We start from the raw sequence: 19,464 nt of genomic DNA on the forward strand, positions 1-19,464 counted from the left end.
ACCGCGCTCTTGTTAGAGTAGGTGAGAGCTTATATCTTAAAAAGTACAACTTGAGTGAGTTCTTTGGTACAGGTTGAGCCCGTTTGTTATGTGCAAGTGCCAACGGAGTTATTCCGTTCGACGCCGTAATTGATGTCATCGCTTCAACGAAGGTCAGAAGGTCACTTTCACCGTCACCAGTTGCCCGCCCCGGAGCTCGGAATTTGCCGATACCCCACGAGTCAGGGCCTGCACATGAATCCGCCTAGGACACGTCATCATGTAGTTACATTGCCCTTAGGGAATTACCCATTGGACGACATCACTGATGATGTTCGGCATCATCTTGATATCAGAGCATCGTCTCGGTACCCCATTAAATGATGTCCCCGATGACGTCTGGCATCATCTTGGTATCAGAGCATCCTCTCGTTACCCCATCGCACTATGTTCCCGACGATGTCCGACATCAATGCACCCTTGTTATAAGAGGTGACAGCTCAAGGAAGACATTGTGGTGAAGTCCTTAGCCCAGGTAGTGAAATATCATACAACACATTATTACTAACTCAAATGACCGATTAGGGTTTGATTGTTGACCATAGCATAAGTCATCCTAGAAGCGTGAAGTGGATGAAGAACTATACATACATGATAATTGATGACCAACAGGTTGCATGAGTGAGTTGATACTCACTCCTTTGTATCTGCTAGACCACGAGGTGTAGCTTGGCACCCCACTTATTAGAGACTCAACCTATTGATTGGGTAAAATTGATCTGACATTAATTAATCTCTATGATGATATATTTAATTAATTTAGAAGACAAATAAAGGTTATTAGTTTGTTGGAGTGGTTAACTAGACTGATACATGGGCCTAGTATATTACGCACAAATGGTCTTTTGGACGTCAGAAGATATACTTGAATTTGGGGTTTTTTTATGAAAAATACCCATTTATTATAAATAGGGGAAGGTCCTAAACAAAATTCGCCCAAGTCAGATTTGTTTGAGGGCCTTCCCATTATTCTCCTTTCTCCCCATGACTCCTCTACATTACCAATGCGATCGGGATGGCATAACAAAGAAGGCAGAGGTTGAACATAGCTTGCCAAGTAGAAGGAGAAGATTTGATCTGTTGGGGATTACATGGATACATGTAGGGGCCACACACATGAGCAGCTCAACTTGAATCCTCTCGCTCTAGTATCTAAGAAATCAAGGATGCGATATGTGCACAAGTTCTTCATTTCATGTTTTATTGATGTCATTATGATTATGTTATGTGTCTTCCGCTGCATATCCTCGTGTTTATCTAGATCAAGGCTTCTAGAGCCCAACAAGGATGAAAGATGGATTTGTCAAACCCTAATTGATCAACAAAGTCAGTATTGATCCGTTCAAAAATCATTGGACAACTATTCTCTGATATCCATTTACATTAGTCAAAGACTTCATTACTTCATATTCCTTAAGTTTTATCCTTGTGTACTGAGGATGGACAATCCCATCTTGACCGCTCAATTATCTTCGTGAACTTGTTGCCACACTTGAACTAAGACTATTCAAAATGCCATGGTTAGGAACTTGTAGGCCATTGTCAAACTACAATTGTCCATCCACAATACAACTTTTATGTCTCAGGTCTAAGGACAACTTACACAATTGTGACATGAATCAACATGATAGATATTTTGGTATAATATCTTTCAGGGATTCGTACGTATCAACTCAATGAACTATTTTTGCTAAAGAGCACTCATAATCTATTATTTGTGTCTCCATAGTAATGGCTATGAGACCAACTATATGTGTCATAAGAGTAAAACTAGATAGTGTTATTATATCCAGATAATTTGATGTCATTCTTGAGTGTTATTGTATCCTTCTAATTGTAATATTTAGAGCACAAGCTTGAGGACAAGTGATCTTTATATTATGATCTTGTCAAAATTCATTAACTCATATCGTATATTAATGGAATTCATCATAAGCATCACACATGCAATATGATAAGACAACATAATGAACACTGAATGAGATGTCAAACGTGTGATTAGCTTTTGGACCACATGAATTTCTGTCAATATGGAGATAAGGGAGAGATCAGAACTTGGAGTAAGGGCTTTGATGTAATGAAAATTATATGGGAAGTTGAGATCCATCAATGTTCTTTCGTTGACTTTCATGTGATTAATTTTGTAGAAAACTTTATACCTGTTTTATATTTTAGCTGTTCAAATGGTCAATATTTCAAGAAATTGAAAAAACATAGCTCCAGTTTTTTTAGAGTTTTTTCTAGTCTCAAATTTTCATGAAAAAAAAAGTTAAAGCACCCATGTATGTGGAACATCTTCAAACACATCGTTATAGAGATCCTAATTTCTATATATGATTTTGAGAAATAAACTTATTGGATAAAAGTTTGAAGCCTCAAAAAATTTATACATATTTAGTCTATCAACTATGTTTCAGTGAATGAAAGAAATTATATCTTACGTATCAGAAAAACTGAGAAGTAAATATGTTTTCCTGAAATATTTCAGTTAAATATTTTTTATTTACCTAGCTGAGAGGTAATGGTGTATGTTTTGGGACAGTGCTTGTGACACAATGGTGGTTCTAGTAGAGTCTTCTTAGGATTCTTGGATCAGAAAAACAGCTCTCGAGTTGGACACTATGTGAGGTGTTAGATATTGGCTTTGACAAGATTTAGAGAACCAGGACTCAGATAATAAACAATTTTCAAGAGGGAAGAATAAATAAATAGATACATAGAAGAGAATAGAAAGAGAGAAAAGAGAATGAAGATAATTAGATATAGAGTTAGTGAAAGTCGCATTTGTATAAGAGATTCCAAGTTTTGTGTTGTTAGATTGAATGTGTGCAATTAATTTTTTATCAAATTTGTATTTCTACTATTTTATGCTATATGTTTTAATTTAAATCTATTTTGAGTTTTGGCCAGTCTAGTTCAATTACATTTAACCAGTCTTTGTGTTTTTTAGTTATAACTTATGTAATGTTTATTTTATTTTTATTATTTTTACAATCCCTACCTCCAGCAATTATTTTGACTTCGATTCAAAGTTAACTTTGGTTTCAGGATTGGCTAGTGGAACGGTTCAATAGATCAAGAAATAATGAGAGAGGGACAGACAAATAGAGTGATTGGTGAATAGGTATATGAGCAATATTTTGAGAGAGAGAGAGAATAGATGCTTAATTACAGTGAATGAACAGTAACCATAAGGAATTAAGGTAAAACCAAAGGTTGAGGAAATATTCTTCATTGCCATCAGCACGTTCTCACATCCACATACACACTTTTGTCATCATATGCAGAATAAACACAATAAAAAGGAGGAAAGATTGATTGAGAAAGAGACATTGTTATTTTATAGTCTCCTAATTTGATCAAGACATCTTCAGAAATAATCTTCTGCCTGGATTGTAATAAAAAATCTGAAATGTGAGGTAAATTATTGTATAATGGTTTCATTATCGCTAGTTTGGACATTCTCCAATGAGCTATTACTAAGCAGAATATAAGAGAGAGAGAGAGAGAGAGAGAGAGAAAGAGAGATCTAGTATGTGTTGGGTTTCAAATTCTCTAGATACAAAAAATCTTAACTGTTCTATCAGATCATTTCTTAGGTAAATAATTTTCTAATGCTTTCATTATCTCTAGTTAAGACATTCTCCAATGAGCTATTACTAACCATACATGGAGACAGAGAGAGAGAGAGACCTAGTACAGTTTGAGTTTCAATATCTCTAGATACTAAAAATTCTTAACTGATCATTTCTTAGGTAAATAGTTGTCTGATGCTCTCATATCTCTAGTTCAGACATTCTCAAGTAAACTATTACTAACAAGACATGGAGATAGAGAGATATATATCCAGTATGGTCTGAGTTTCAATATCTCTAGATACTTCACAATCTTAATTTAGATCATTTCTTAGGTAAATAATTTTCTAATGCTTTCATTATCTCTAGTTAAGACATTCTCCAATGAGCTATTACTAACCATACATGGAGACAGAGAGAGAGAGAGATCTAGTACAGTTTGAGTTTCAATATCTCTAGATACTAAAAATTCTTAACTGATCATTTCTTAGGTAAATAGTTGTATGATTCTCTCATTATCTCTAGTTCAGACATTCTCAAGTAAAATATTACTAACAAGACATGGAGATAGAGAGATATATATCCAGTATGGTCTGAGTTGCAATATCCCTAGATACTTCACAATCTTAATTTAGAACTTTCTTAGGTAAATAATTTTCTATTGTTAGTTCAGACATTCTCCAATGAGCTATGACTAACCAGACATGGAGAGAGAGAGAGAGATCTAGAATGGGTTGGGTTTCAATATCTCTAGATACTAAAAATTCTAAACTGTTCTATCAGATCATGTCTTCTGTAAATAATTGTATAATGCTTTCATTATCTCTAGTTCAAACGTTCTTCAATGATCTACTTCTAACCAGACATGGAGAGAGAAAGAAATAGAGAGAGACAGAGAGAGATAGAGAGAGATCTAGTATGAGTTGAGTTTCAGGCGCGAGTTTACGAGCGTGAATATTAATCTTCAGGCGCTAGTTTACGAGCGGACGCGCGACTTTAGGAGCGGGAGCGTCATGAATTGGGTAAAATAATTTCATATGAGAAAAGGCACAAGGAACCGGTGCTAACTTGAAAAAGAAAGACTAGAATCCATATTTAATAAGGCACGGAAGCGGTTCATATTAAGATTCAGATGCGACTGACGGAGCGTGAAGATGAAGATTCAGACGCGACTGACGGAGCGATTTATGAGCAGAAGCGACGACGGTAAGAAGTCAAATCTATATCTCTAGATACTAAAAAATCTAAACTGTGTTATGAAATTATTTCTTCAGTAAATAATCGTATACTGCTTTCATCATCTCTAGTTCAGACATTCTCCAATGAACTACACTAACCAGACAGGAAGAGAGAGAGAGAGAGAGAGAGAGAGAGAGACAGACAGACAGACAGACAGACAGACAGAGAGTGTGTGAGATCTAGTATGGGTTGGGTTCTAATTCTAGTCCCTCTACTCAGGAAGAAACATGTTCAGGGTGAACCGGCCACCCTGCTGAACCCGGTTCATCCCGGTTCAAGGCGGTTCAAACCGGCTTCCAGACGTTATCTTCTGGACTATTTCTTCTGTGCCGATGATGCGAAACAGAGCAGATAATTTGCAGTATGGCGGCGCGATTGCAATCGAGGCCGCTCTCCCACTACTCTCTCTTCGCTCCCAAGCTCCATCCCCGACGAGGAATTCACAAATCTTCTGCAACCAGCGTATGGCCTTTCAATCGCATTCAAGAAAACCAGCGCAGAGGCTGTTTCAAGGTACTGGCTATGGCCAAGCGTCGGGTTTTTTCCGTCCCCGAGTTCGCCACTGGTTAGTTCTTCGACCTTTTTTTCTTTTCTTTGGGGTATTTGATGAATTGACGGGGATTTGGTCGTTGGGTTTTATCCGGGTTTTTTGAAATGGAAGAACTTGAACTTGTTGTTGTTGCTGGTGTGGGAAAAATTGAAGTGAGAAGTAGAATATGGGAAGATTTTGTGAAATTGAATCCGTTTGGGTCTGCTAGGGATTTCTGTGAGTAATTTTACGCGCCAGTTGAGGGGTAATCGATGGGGTTTGAATCGTGGAGGTATGCGATGATCACTCGTATAAAATATAGCTTCATGAATCGTAGAGTTCAATTGGTGGGGAGTAACGGGAGTTTTCTGAGTGAGTGCTCTTCCAATGCATTTTTACTGAAACGTAAGTGTTCTTGTTGCCAGTCTGCAAAAACTTAACTGCGAGCAAATTATGAATTCGATCTGTTTTGGTCAGCGTTGGAATTCTCCGTATATATAAATAACTATTGTGTAAGTTTGAAATATGGTTAAGGGAAAAATTAATAGTCTTTGTGTCGGTGGACAGTTTTATGCCATTTAGTCTAACTATACTCCAAATTCCGAAAGTTGAATTTTCCATAAAAATGTTGATTTTTTCATTTCTTCAAAGAACTCCGTGTTCCATAACTCATACAAACTAATGGATCGTTCCCAAGTGTCTGGTTTTGACTTCCCATAATTGACCCAATGAAATCTTCAAAGAATATATCGTTTCTTTCTCTCTCCCAATGGAAATAGAAACTTATTTAATTTCGTGAGAATATCATGTTGATGTTTCTCCTCAGCGGCCGACCTTCAGTTTGAATCACCCTTGAAGATTGTGGAGTATCCTGATCCAAGGCTTAGGGCTAAGAACAAAAGCATCGCCACTTTTGATGAAAATCTGAAGCGACTGGTTGAGGAGATGTTTGATATTATGTACAAGTAAGTTCTGCTCTCTTTTGTTTATGTGAAATACTCTCTATTTAGTGGATGGAAAGAGGATTATCTTGACATGTTTGGATAGACCGAGATGGTCACCAACTCATCGAGTGATCCTCCTTTAGAAAAAAAATACTCTCTATTTAACAAATAATTTCTATCAATGGGCATTGATTTCTTTCAAAAAAAAATCAGGAGGCATTGATTCAAACTGAACAAACAAGTAAAGGCAATTAGTTTCATGTCATCGCCATGTAAATATAAAAGATATGACATATGTCTCGTTTCTTCACAAGACTGGGGTCTGTACCTTCCTGTTGAGAAAATTGTTTTTCTATGTTAAATGTCTACGATCATCTTTCCCGTTGAAGTGTTTGGTATGAAGTAGTTTTTATTCGTATTTCCAAATCAACCCTGCGCCCTTTGAAATTTGTGTCTTACATCGATTTATCACATATTCATCATGTCTTTATAATTTTTCCTGCAAATTATCAGGGTCACATCGTTTTTAACATTTAGAAATGTTTATTTTGTTATTATCATGTGTGGGATGTTTCATCTCATTTTTTTCTTCCAATTTTTTCTTCTGCAAAGAACTGATGGCATTGGACTGTCAGCACCACAAGTTGGCATCAACGTGCTACTCATGGTATTCAATGCTGATGGTGAACGCGGCCAAGGGGATGAAATTGTCCTCGTGAATCCAAAAATTTACAAGTACTCGAAGAAAAGTTATTTCTTCAACGAGGGTTGCTTATCATTCCCAGGAATCTATGCAGATGTTGAGGTTGGGAGAACTCCCTGATTATAAGCATGTGAAATTACCAGAATTTTTCTTTTCGATGTTCATTCTTCAATTTATTTATACATTAATAACAAAGAACATCTAATGCACTGGATGGGACTTAATTGTATGAGGAAGCTGCCTTATGCGGATATTTCATGATTTCCACCAAAAGTCACAACTGAAAAAGATCATTTGTCCCAAAAATATATTGTTTTGTGGGAGTCTCTATGCATAATATTAGGCTTATATAATGTTTTGTTTGAATCACTACCATAATTAAGAATCCATATTTATCTTTCAAGTACATTAAGACGATGCTGATCGCTCAAGAGGTATTTCCTTCATTTAACCCCCAAAGGGAGTGTTGGCCACTTTTCTAGAATGATTCCCTTTAAATAACGAAAGTCCTCAGCTCAGTATTTTTTCCTTGACGATTAATCTAGTTCTTCAGATGCTTGTGATGATCAATGATGAGATGTAGTTTGTGTCAGAAAATTAAACTAATATTCCATAAATTAAGAGATTTAATTGTTTTGGGAAGATTTAATGCAGCGTCTTAATGAATAATTATGGAACAATGGCAAGTAACATATTATAACCTTTTTGCAGAGACCATCATCAATCAAGATTGATGCCCGAGATGTTAATGGAGCGAGGTTCACGGCTAACTTGTCTGAACTTCCAGCTCGTATCTTCCAGCACGAATTTGATCATCTGCAGGTCTTTCTTTTAAAATAATTATTGTTTCTCTTTTTTCTTGGCTCGTTTTTTTAACCTTCAAAATCTCTGTTGTGAATTATTATTGTCATGGATTTGGTTTAGCATGCTGTTTCTAAGGTGACAAGATAATTTATGCTGCGACTTTTCAGGGAACTTTGTTCTTTGACAGAATGAGCGATGAAGTTCTTGACTCCATTCGTCCCCAACTGCAGGTTCTTTCCTTCTCTCATCCATCCTTTGATTCTGTTTCTCTCCATTATTTATTTTCTCTCTCTTTTTCCGAAAGGGAGACAGAAATAAAGATTGTCATGGGGAAGTAGAGATGAAGAGATAGAGATGGAGATAATGAAAACATATAAAGGGATAAAGATGGAGATAGAGATAGAAATTTAGATAATGAGAATATAGAAATAGAGATAAAGATGGAGATGGCATTAGTGGTGAGAAAAATAGATAGATCAAGCTGTTCATTGGTAATGGAACGTATAGATAAAAGAGATAGCAACAGAGACAGATGGTGTAGAGATAGGGATGAAGTCCGATATTGAGAGAAAAAGATGAAGATAAAATGTTTGTGATGAAGATAGAGACAGATAGAGAATAATATTTCATGTGCTTTAATTTTACCGTCTATTTTAATTTCTTCTCAATTATTTCGAACATCTATTGTAGGACTTGGAGAAGAAATATGAAGAGAGAACAGGACTTCCTGCGCCAGAAAGAATCGCTAATTACACCAGAAAGAAAGAAGCCCTCGGATTTGCTTAAGCCACAGTACTCATTGATAATTGTATTTACTCTCCTTCGGAGAAATGGTCAATTAGACAAAAAAAAGTTTCTTTCAGAAAAGATTTAGACAAAAAAAAGTCGCAGGAAATTATCTCTGTTGAGAGTAAAATTATCTAGAAACGAACACAACTTGATTCTTCTTGACTGCCCTATATAAGGAAACATGCAGGATAGGTACAAGAATAAGAAAATAAGTGATAAATGGAATGAGTTGGATTTAATAAAATTACAAATGCAGATTGAAGATATAACTAGAAAATTCGATGAAAATAATATATTTACTGAAACTCCCAATTTAATCAAACGATTGATAGGAAATAACATTATTAGCGCTAAATACTATTTGAAGGAATACATTACTAAAGAACTTTATGATAGCACTATTGTTCAATTTGGTGAATATACACTAGAAGCTATTCTTATATGTGCCCTAAGTGTGGCCTTCCACAGTATTCAAGAGAACTCGGTTGTGAGGGTGTCTACATTTTTGGGACTAATAGATAGAATTGTTATAACACAGGCTAATATAATTAATAAGAATAAAATGAAAAGTAATCGAGTTGATAGTAGTAACGAAGGTGATATCAGTCATAAAAAAGGTAAAGAATTTGAAATAGGTAGACGATTGCTTGAGAAGCTTGAGAAGCTTGAGAAGGGAGTGTTATTACATGAAGCACTATTATACTATTGAGATAATCCAGAGAGTGAGGTATAAGAGGGGGATGAAGGTTAGATTTTATTCAAAAAATTTTACTTATGATAGTTTTATCTATATTTAATCTATTAGTGTCTTGTATTGTTAGTGAAGATTGTTATGTTGCGCATAGAGGGTTAGTTATAGCTAGAATTAAGTTTCAGGAATCAGAGGAAAAATATGTAAAAGGTCCAGGAATTGTTTCTGTAAATATTTTAGCATTGGCTGTTATGATGTTATTAATGAAATATGTGTATTATATTCAGTCTGAGTATATTAAATTTACTATAGGGTTTGATATGAAATGTGAATTTGGATATATACCATTTACCATTACAAATGCTATTCCTTTACATGATGTAAAAGGTAATATAAGACCTAAGAGAGATATAATTAATGAGGTTATGAAAGTTATTACTAATGTTATGGAGAGATATAAGGATGAAGAGATTATAGGTATTTCAACTCGTACAGTCTATGATTCCTCATCAAGGTTTTTATTTTATACTTATCACCACGATCCGTATAATACTTCATAATAAAAATGCCATCAAATCTTGAAAAATTGTGAAAATAAACAGTGCGAAATTCCTATTTGATTTTACATATTCTTCCAAATTATAGATAAAATCAGATAACATTTTCTCACTTCTTTCTTCAAACTTGGGATAGAAAAATATGTGATCCTCACTAAAGAATGTATTAATCGAATAGTAAGGGATAGAAGTTAGATCATCACCAGGATTAACCACTAAGTAACCAGCCGCATAAGGGACATGAATTTCATTTAACATTACAGTCTCCATATCGGCAACAATGAAAGGCCTACATTTCTGTTTATATTTGGCTTTAAGTGCGTTTATCTGATATGATATATGACTCTTTTTATAGTTAAGTGATTTAACATCAGGTAGATTAGCATTTCTAATATCAGAATACATAACTTTGATAATATTTGCAATCATATTATCATATAAAGTAATCTTATTATCATATTATCATATTATCATATTATCATATAAAGTCTGATTTAAGAGAGTCGGTTTTATCAAATTCATAATATATATTTATGAAGATACCTTTGATCACAGCATCCTGATGTTTTTCACCGTATAACCTCACAAGTTGTTCAACATTAAAATAGATCATTTGTTTGGGTATTTTATTATTTAAAGTATCATACAATGGAATAGCCTTCCCTAAAGTACATACGATATCATTAATATTAGGTAATTTCATGGTATAACCCATAGTAAATTTGACGTAATTTGACTTAATATTATAAGCATACTGCTCTAGCAAGAGTAGAAATCCGAATGTAAGCACTTCAAAATCAGTAATTCTAGGGTAGGGTTCTATGAAGTGCATATAAGCATATATCTTACCAGGAAAGCTATTCTTCCATCTTGAAGTCCCAATAGAATTTAGTAATCATTCCCAGTAACCATAATTATGGATAGACGAATACGCCCTTCTAAAATTATTTCTATTTTGATTTAATGTCATGCACTTCAAGTCAATCAACTCCTTTCTCAGTCCTATTCCAATGAATGAATACCCGTTAGAACAAACCGTTCTAAAAAGATTATGAATGTTTTTTCCTGAAAAGTTAATAACTTCGCATTTCTTAATCGCTCGGAGAGAGCGATAGCCTCCTCTTATTTTAATCGCTCGAAGGTTGATGCGATTCATTGTAAAAAATGACATGTTCATGGTTTTGTTTTTTTTAATATATGTTTTTTACCCCGGCATGTTAGGGAATGAGGATTTTCTCCCCTAAAGAGAGCCAAGAGTTATAGGGGAAATGATAGGAAATACCCTAAATGGGAAGAAATGATGAAAACATACGTCACAAGTAGTTAGAGATTGGATTAAAATGTCGAATTAAAACAAGTTGCAGAAAGTTCATTCAACCTTTCTTGACATGGTTCTTGTACCAAATGTGCAAATCCCACCATCACTGTCATCATCTTATTTTTCATTTCTTAGCAGTGAAGAGGTTGGATAAAATTGTGGTGTAATCTAGAAGGATCAATTATTGGATAGAGAACAGATGGATTGGCCTAGATCGGTTTGAGTCGGTCAATTCAATCAATGGTACCCACTAGATGGATAAATTTGGACTGATTCTTGTGTTGGCACTTAATCAAGGAACATTTTGTGTGCGCGTAAGACCGAGAGAGTTAGAGTAGAACTTGTCTTGTTCTTTATTTTTTACCATCAAGTGAGAGATTTATGTATTTATTTGATTCTATCAGGAAGGCCCATTATCAAAAAAAAATGTTGACAAGAAATAAATATATCAATAATACCTCTCTTTCTGTTCCTCTGGCGTCTTTACGGGCATTTGAATCCTTGAATTCCAATTTCATTGAAAATTTTGAATACTTCAGAGTTCATTTCATGCATCTCCAGGAACGTATCATAACCACTCCCTACACAAAATTTTGTGAAGCACTTCGTTCAAAAAAAAAAATTTTGTGAAACACTTCGTTCAAAAAAAAAAATTTTGTGAAACACACATAATTGTCAGAATGTGTTAAATATTTCGAAGTTATTGCTCGGAATTTGATTGTTTAGCACTAACAAAAAGCTATATTGGTATAGAAATCGTCATAAATGTGAAAAAAATCAGAGATGCAAAATATGAACAGAATCTTGCTGGTCACTGGGACTTGCATGGAAAATAATGGCAACATGAATCAAAGTTGACCATGGGAAGGCTCACCGATTTTGTGTGATCTCCTCAATCTTTCTTCAAAAAAATGAATAAAAGTCGATATCCTTCTCATTGGTTGCACACCAACAGTTTATCATATCAGTGATTTCTAAATGCAAATTGATGAAAACGTATAAGGATTGACCAAATGATGCGTATAATATTTTTAATTCATCAAGATCTCACCAATCCCAAGGAGTGATGTTAAAATAGGCAAAGAGAGAGACAGAAAATTCATTAACTTTTCTTGAACTGGCTCTCGTCCCAATATATGCAAGCCTCATCATCATCATCATCATCAAATCCATGGTTTTCCCTTGACCTTTATCCTCTGCAGATATATGTTTGGCTAGACTCGAAAAGGTGGAGGAAATTCATTTCATCTTTAGGACTGGTCCTTGTATCATATTTGCAATCTCCAGAACCATCACTATCTTCAATAAAAAATTTTCATCATTGTCAAATCAATGGTTTTTCCTTCGCATTAGACCAAGAAAGCTGCAGTAAATTCATTCCACATCTCTTGAACTGCCTCTTGTCCCAAAATTTACAAGCCTCATCATCTTCATAGTCATCAACATCAAATCCATGGTTTCTTCCTTCCCACTAGACCAAGGAGGTTCCAGTAAATCCACCCCAGTTCCCAAGCCCAGTGAGCATCACCATCATCATCAAATCCATGGGTTTTCCTTCTTACTCAAGCAAGAAAGTTGCACTAAAATTCATTCAACATATCTTGAACCAGCTCTTATCCCAAAAATTGCAACCCCCGTCATCATCAACATTGTCGTCGTCATCATCATCATCATCATCATCATCATCCCCATTCAATCCATGGTTTTACCTTCTGACTCGAGCAAGACAGTTGCAACAATGTCATTCAACATTTCTTGAACTGGTTCTTGTCCCAAAATTTGAAACTGCCATCATCATCAACGTTGTTGTCGTCGTTGTCGTCGCCATCATCATCATCCCCATTCAATCCATGGTTTTACCTTCTAACTCAAGCAAGACAGTTGCAACAACATCATTCAACATTACTTGAACTGGTTCTTGTCCCAAAATTTGCACCTCCCATCATCATCACCGTTGTTGTCGTCATCGTCATCATCATCCTCATTATCCCCATTCAATCCATGGTTTTACCTTTTGACTCGAGCAAGGCAGTTGCTCGAGTCAACAAACCAGTTCAAGAAATGTTGAGTGACATTTCTTAGGCATAATTGGTAAGTTATATTGCATATTATCATTTTATTATTCCAATTTTCCTAAAAATATAAAATAGCTATTTTGAATTAATTTGAATATAATTTGATGTTTTAAGTTGTTCTAATGGAAAATAGAATTTTAAAAGATAAAATTTGGTGAAAGTTTCATGACTAAATGAAAATATATTTGATTTTTCAGAATTTATATGGAAATTTTAGGCTAAAAGTGCAAAAAGAAGGCCATGGCAGGCGCATCTGCGTGGTGCACCATGTCAGCAACTAAGGGAACAAATGGCTCTGATGGGGCACGCATGGGTGCACGCATACGCAAAAGTTACAGGAGCAATGGGCAAAGAAAATTTTTCAATAGTTAATATATGCCTCGTTATTTATAACAAAAAATAATCTTAAAAGCTTCCATATGGTATTAACGTTCTAACTCGTTTAAGAGGTAAGCATACCTCCTTTTCTTCTGTTTTTTTTTACAGGTCAAAGGTGCATCGATCGGACGGTCCACAAACATTGTGGCTATTATGGACACAGATCTAACAGCCAGGAAGGAACCCGACTTTAAAGAGAAGATCCAGTGGTCCAGGGGTCTATCGATCAGACAGGTCACGAGCAATCGGAATATAAAGGAGCTAGATCCAATGGCCAAAAAAGAATCTGATTTTAAAGAAGAAGATATAGTGTTCCCAGGGTGCATCAATCAGACGGTTGGTGGCTAATCTGACTATTTTTTATCCAGATCTGACAATTGAGAAGCAATCTGAAAATTAAGAGAAGATCCAATGCTGGAAAGCGATCCTGATCCGGATTATCAGATGATCCGACGGCTGAGGATTGTTCCGATCATAAGAAAATCAAGAAAAATGCCATAAAAATCATTAAAAAATCAGAAAAGTGTCTAGAATTGAAAAAATCCTTAAAAAGGGCATATTTCAAGGGGCCATAATGATTCACCCGGATGGTTTTTTGACTCGGAATTTTTTTGGTTGTTTCCTCTGATAACTACCTATTTTCTGGTCTAGAATACCTATTAAAAGGCCTCGAAGTAATTTTAAAAATTATGTTTTGTATGTACTCAGAATTCTGAATAGCTGTGAAAGGAAAGAGTTTTCAAAGCATCTAGTTCTTCCATTTTTGTGTGGCATCTAGCAAATGGCTAGCCGGAGAGAAACAAATCCCAAGGAGACGTGAAGAATTGTGTTTTCATCAAAAGGTTAGTGAATTTCTTCTCTTCTCATTTGTTGATTCATGATTGGGTAAGACGCCAAGGCACTGGGCAAAATGTACTGGTCCATGAAGAGATGAACGTGAAGAGAGCATCACTCGCACAGAGGTGAAAGCAAGGTAAGATAAATAATAGATTTTGTTTTAATAATTTTATAATAATAAATTTAGATTTAGATAAATATCCCTAATTTAAACTACCACTTAGAGCTCTATGTTTTTGATCTATGAAAAATACATAAAGATAATTCCATCAACCTTCTCATCTTTCCATATTCTTAAAGAAATTCGAATTTAAATCTAGATACCTTTCCTCCCTGTGGATCAATCCTTGCTCACTATATATTAGGTTATTTAGTGATTAAGGAGTTATAAATTTTTTGTATAAGTTGATTTGCCTAAAACGACACATTATAAACACTTAAAATCTACTTATCAACCCAAAATTTGCAACTCCCATCATCATCACCATTGACGTCATCATCATCATCATCATCCCCATTCAATCCATGGTTTACCTTCTGATGTCCTAAAATTTGCAACTCCCATCATCATCACCGTCGTCATCATCATCATCATCATCATCATCCCCATTCAATCCATGGTTTACCTTCTGAGAGCAAGACAGTTGCAACAACATCATTCAACATTTCTTGAACTGGTTCTTGTCCCAAAATTTGCAACTCCCATCATCATCACCGTTGTTGTCATCGTCATCATCATCATCATCCCCATTCAATCCATGGTTTTACCTTCTGAGTCAAGCAAGACAGTTGCAACAACGTCATTCAACATTTCTTTAACTGGTTCTTGTCCCAAAATTTGCAACTCCCATCGTCATCATCATCATCATCACAGACAACTCCATGGCTTTTCCTTGATCTCTACCGAGCTGAGTCCAACATCCTTCTTCATCAGTGACCACGCCCCGAGATCAGAGATAGCCTTCGCCGCCACCTTCCCCACCGCCTCCTCACCATGGACAACGGAGCTCCGCAACACCGCCATCCAAGATGCCATATCCGGCGGCGCTCTCGCCGCCATCTCCGCCGCCTCCCCCACCATCCCAGCCCTGCCAAGCAGACTCACCATGGCACAGTAATGCCGTCTGTCAGGCACCAATCCAACCTCCTCCATCCTCTCCATCATCTTCCTCCCCTCCTCCACCATCCCTGCATGATCACATCCCGCCATCGCCGCCACAAAGCTCACTCCATCTGGCATTATCCCTCTCTCCATCATCCCCTCCATCTGCTCGACCGCACCGCCGCCGTCCCCGGCCCTGCCGAGCGCCGTCACGGCAGCGGTGCAGCAGACCAGACCAGGATCCTTGACGTGTTCAAACACCCTCGGCACGACGGCGCCGCCGCCGGACCTCGAGTAAGCGCACATCATCGACCCCGCCACCGCCGCCTCCGCCGCCAGCCCGAGCTTCTCGGCCAACCCGTGGATCAGGCTCACGCCCGCAAGGCTCGGCCACGACGACGACGACACGGCCCGCAGAACCGACGACAAAGTGATGGAATCCGGCGTAATTCCTCTGCTAGACATTTCCTCGAACACCTTCCTTGCATCATCCATGTGGCCGCACTGAACAAGGGAGGTGATGAGAGAATTCCAGCCTTCCAAGCTCTTCTCCCCCTCAAAATTCTCCCAGAGAGAGACGGAGCTTCCGCCATGGCCGAAGCTCCCGTAGAACTTGATCAGAGCGGAGACGACGAAGACGTCGCTGAGATCAAACCCCAGCTTGACCGCCACGCCATGGAAGGAAGCTCCGAGCTTGAAATTCCCCCTGTTCCGGCCACAAGAACGGAGGAGGGAGACGAGGGAGCGAACGGAAGGCTTCTTCCCGGAGCTTATCATGGCGTTGAAGAGACCCACAGCATCAGCGATCAGCCCATCAACGGCGGTGATGGCGACGATGGAGTTCCAGGAGATGATTTCAACGGCGGGGATCGAAGCAAAAGCCGAGGCGGCGTCCTCGCGGAGCCCGCAATTGGAGTAGAAATCCACCAGCGCGTTGGAGACGAAGAGGCTGGGGAAGAACCCTAATTTGAGGGCGAAGCAGTGGGTCTGGCGGCCTTCGGGGAGGAACCCGCCATGGGAGCAGCTTCGGAGGGCGAAGCTGAGGGAGACCCAGTTGGGGATTCGCGGATTGGGGGAGAATTCGGCGAAGAAGGAGAGATTTTGGGGGGAGGGGAGGGCGGAGAGGAGGGAATTGAAGGCGGGGGTGGGGGGAGAGGGGAGATGGCGGAAAAGGGAGAGGGCGAGATTGGGGGAGGAGAGGGAGTAGAGGGAGACGAGGGAGGAGGAGACGAAGGGGTTGGGGAGGAAGCCGAGGAGGAAGGCGCGGGCGTGGAGTTGGGGGGCGGAGGAGGGGGAGCAGGCCGCCATGAGAGAGGGGAAGGTGCGGGGGGTTTCGGTGAGGCCGCGGGAGAGCATGCCGAGGTAGAGGCGGAGAGCTTTGCTGTGCAGGCCGAGCTTCGCGAGCACGGCGATGGCCGCGTTCCATGGGACCGCGCCATTGCTGAACATTCGGAGCTCCGCTGAAAGGAGAATTGAAGAAGATGGGGAAGAAGACGATGAAAATATTATAAATATAATAAAATAGTTTGAGACGTTTGATAACAAGTCGCTTTGGCCGAGTGGTTAAGGCGTGTGCCTGCTAAGTACATGGGGTTTCCCCGCGAGAGTTCGAATCTCTCAGGCGACGGTGGTTTTTTGTTTTTGGAATCCCCGTTATGGGAATTTTAGAAAAGAGAATTTTATTTTTATGTTATTAAAAAAACATGATATACCGGCATACATCCAGGAGAGAAAGACCGTCCCGTCATACGTCCCAATTTTTAGAAGCTTGTTCAAATCGTCCCGTCGAGAATTTTGTGCCGTCCCAAATATGTTCGTCCCGTTCCATCCAAGATACTCTCATCCCGTCCCACGTCTGGGACGAAACAGTGCATTGGGGCACTCAGAATTCGACACGTGTCGAATTCCAGCTGGAGCTCTCAGGCAGATACTTGACTCCCACTGTCCCACAGGACTCAGAAACTGTCACGTCCGTCCAAGGCACTGGATGGATGAAACAATAGTCCCGTCCCGAGACCCGCAGACGATTCTTTGTTCCGTCCATCGTCCGAACTCCTCGACAGGACATCCCCGACGTTGACTGACAAAAATACCGTCCCATCCGTGCACTGTACATACCGCTGTTTTTTGTAATTTAAACAACAAAATGGTTGTATTTTTGTTTCTTGTTAAAATACAAATCCCGTTTTGGAAAATTTGCTTAAACAAGACAGCTGTATGTTCTGAGTAAGAAAATTTCCCTTCTCATCGAGAAAAAAATCTTGATTATGTGAAATATAAAAAAGTAACTTTTCTTTATTTTTGGTTATTATTAATAATAGTATTTTTTGATTAAGCAAGATTTTCCATTTCGATTCAGCAAAACTTATTGTCTGAGTGAATTATAAAACACCAAAATTTTGTTCATGTTTTGTGATTAGTAACAATATGGTTTGGTTCATCAAAGGTTCTTGTGTAAGTGAAATATAAACAAAAAAAATTTCATTCATTCTTTTTTAATAGCAGTATGTATTGAGCAAGCAAAATGTAGCACTAGGTAAAATGCAAAAATCAAATAGTTTTTTCTTTTAATAATGGCATGTTTAGATTAAATGGTTCTTTACCAATTAAGTGAAATCCAAAAAAGCAAATGGTTCTTGACGTAACCTATAATTTGGTCTGGGTGATAAAGTTGGGTGTATTATCCATTATTAATATATATATATATATTATATTACAATATGCTTATTATACAATATATGATGCTATTGTGTAATGGCGTTTTAATCTGTGTTTCATACTCCCATCACTCAGGTCAACGCGGTAAAAGTTGAGGTATACCAAAGTAGGAAATAATATCCAAATGACCTAATTATAAATCTCCTATTCCCAAATCCATATTTATAATAAAATTCTGCATATCCCAAGTCTAAAATTCTAATTCATAATGTTACTAAATGTATGTTCCATCTAGTACAATTTGGGCTTGAGGACTATGGACGGTCACTAGTCATATGATAAAGGTTCATGACAATGGTCAGCCGGAGTGTAGACTAGAACCTCATGTGATTGATACTAGTGATAACATGATAAATGAACCTATATTTGTATACATTTTAGATGTTTTTAGTATTATTAATTTATAATTTATCATGTTATTATTTGAATTAACCAAATATTTATGCATTAGCTAGAAATTCCAACTTTTTCACATTATGATTATTTTTCACTAACTTCATTGAATTCTATGAAGTCAATCAGTTTGATTTCTGATGAGTATTTTATAGTTCCAAATGTGTAGAAATTTACAGGAATTAGAAGATATCATTCTGAGCAAAATTGGAGGACTTTTGGGAGCTTAGTGATTATCAAAATGGGCTGCAAATGATGAAATGGTATTGTGGGCTTTTAAAGGAGAGATCAGAGGGGCTTGGACCACGACCTGACCTACCTATTGGGCCTGCAAACAGATTACAAAAAGAAACAAACTGGAAATTACAAGGCAAAGCTCTCAACCAATGGAGAAAAAGAGGCACAATGGCAAGAAAAGAGAATCGATAATGCCCAAAGGGGTATTTTAGTAATTCTCACTATGTATAAATAGACTTTTTCTCCCTCATTTTCTCTCATTTTAGACGTGCGTCCAGCAGGACAAGGCATTTTTCAGAATCCAGGTTGTTCAACCTGCTTAATGTAAGTTTATTGAAGTTTTCTCTTAATCGCGTCTCCTGTTTGCATTGAAAAACTCCTGATCCTGGCAAAATATAAGGATCCATACTTGAGAGGCAGCATTGAGGGCTCAGTAAACTTGCATTGAGGCTTTAGGATCTTAGATTTCTACTTTCTCCATCACTTCCCATCCATTTACCCTTAAAATCCATCACTTTCCCACTTTCTCTCTCTAA

At 37.7% G+C, this 19,464-nt stretch overlaps 2 protein-coding genes and 1 non-coding gene across 3 annotated transcripts; 2 read left to right on the forward strand and 1 right to left on the reverse strand.

The window, feature by feature from the left end:
* Positions 1-5,193: 5,193 nt before the first annotated feature.
* Positions 5,194-8,733, forward strand: PDF1B (peptide deformylase 1B). The gene is made up of 6 exons (XM_078572231.1): positions 5,194-5,418; positions 6,209-6,347; positions 6,939-7,131; positions 7,741-7,851; positions 8,001-8,063; positions 8,524-8,733. The coding sequence occupies exons 1-6, from the start codon at positions 5,217-5,219 to the stop codon at positions 8,617-8,619; spliced, it is 804 nt and encodes a 267-aa protein (XP_078428357.1). The 5' UTR covers positions 5,194-5,216; the 3' UTR covers positions 8,620-8,733.
* Positions 8,734-15,346: 6,613 nt separating this feature from the next.
* Positions 15,347-17,029, reverse strand: LOC144700566 (pentatricopeptide repeat-containing protein At3g09040, mitochondrial-like). The gene has a single exon (XM_078572001.1). The coding sequence runs from the start codon at positions 17,027-17,029 to the stop codon at positions 15,347-15,349; it is 1,683 nt and encodes a 560-aa protein (XP_078428127.1).
* A 96-nt stretch (positions 17,030-17,125) lies between these two features.
* TRNAS-GCU (transfer RNA serine (anticodon GCU)) lies at positions 17,126-17,207 on the forward strand. Its single transcript has one exon. It is a non-coding gene; the product is annotated as a tRNA-Ser (tRNA).
* The last annotated feature ends 2,257 nt before the right edge of the window (positions 17,208-19,464 follow it).

The sequence above is a fragment of the Wolffia australiana genome, chromosome 3 (assembly GCF_029677425.1).
Source record: "Wolffia australiana isolate 7733 chromosome 3, ASM2967742v1".
In the NCBI taxonomy this organism is placed as follows: domain Eukaryota; kingdom Viridiplantae; phylum Streptophyta; class Magnoliopsida; order Alismatales; family Araceae; genus Wolffia; species Wolffia australiana.

Coding starts and splice junctions, on each gene's coding strand:
- PDF1B (XM_078572231.1), top strand. CDS start 5,217: ATGGCGGCGCGATTGCAATCGAGGCCGCTCTCCCACTACTCTCTCTTC. Junction 5,419..6,208: donor CGTCCCCGAGTTCGCCACTG/GTTAGTTCTTCG, acceptor GTTTCTCCTCAG/CGGCCGACCTTCAGTTTGAA. Junction 7,132..7,740: donor GAATCTATGCAGATGTTGAG/GTTGGGAGAACT, acceptor ACCTTTTTGCAG/AGACCATCATCAATCAAGAT.
- LOC144700566 (XM_078572001.1), bottom strand. CDS start 17,029: ATGTTCAGCAATGGCGCGGTCCCATGGAACGCGGCCATCGCCGTGCTC.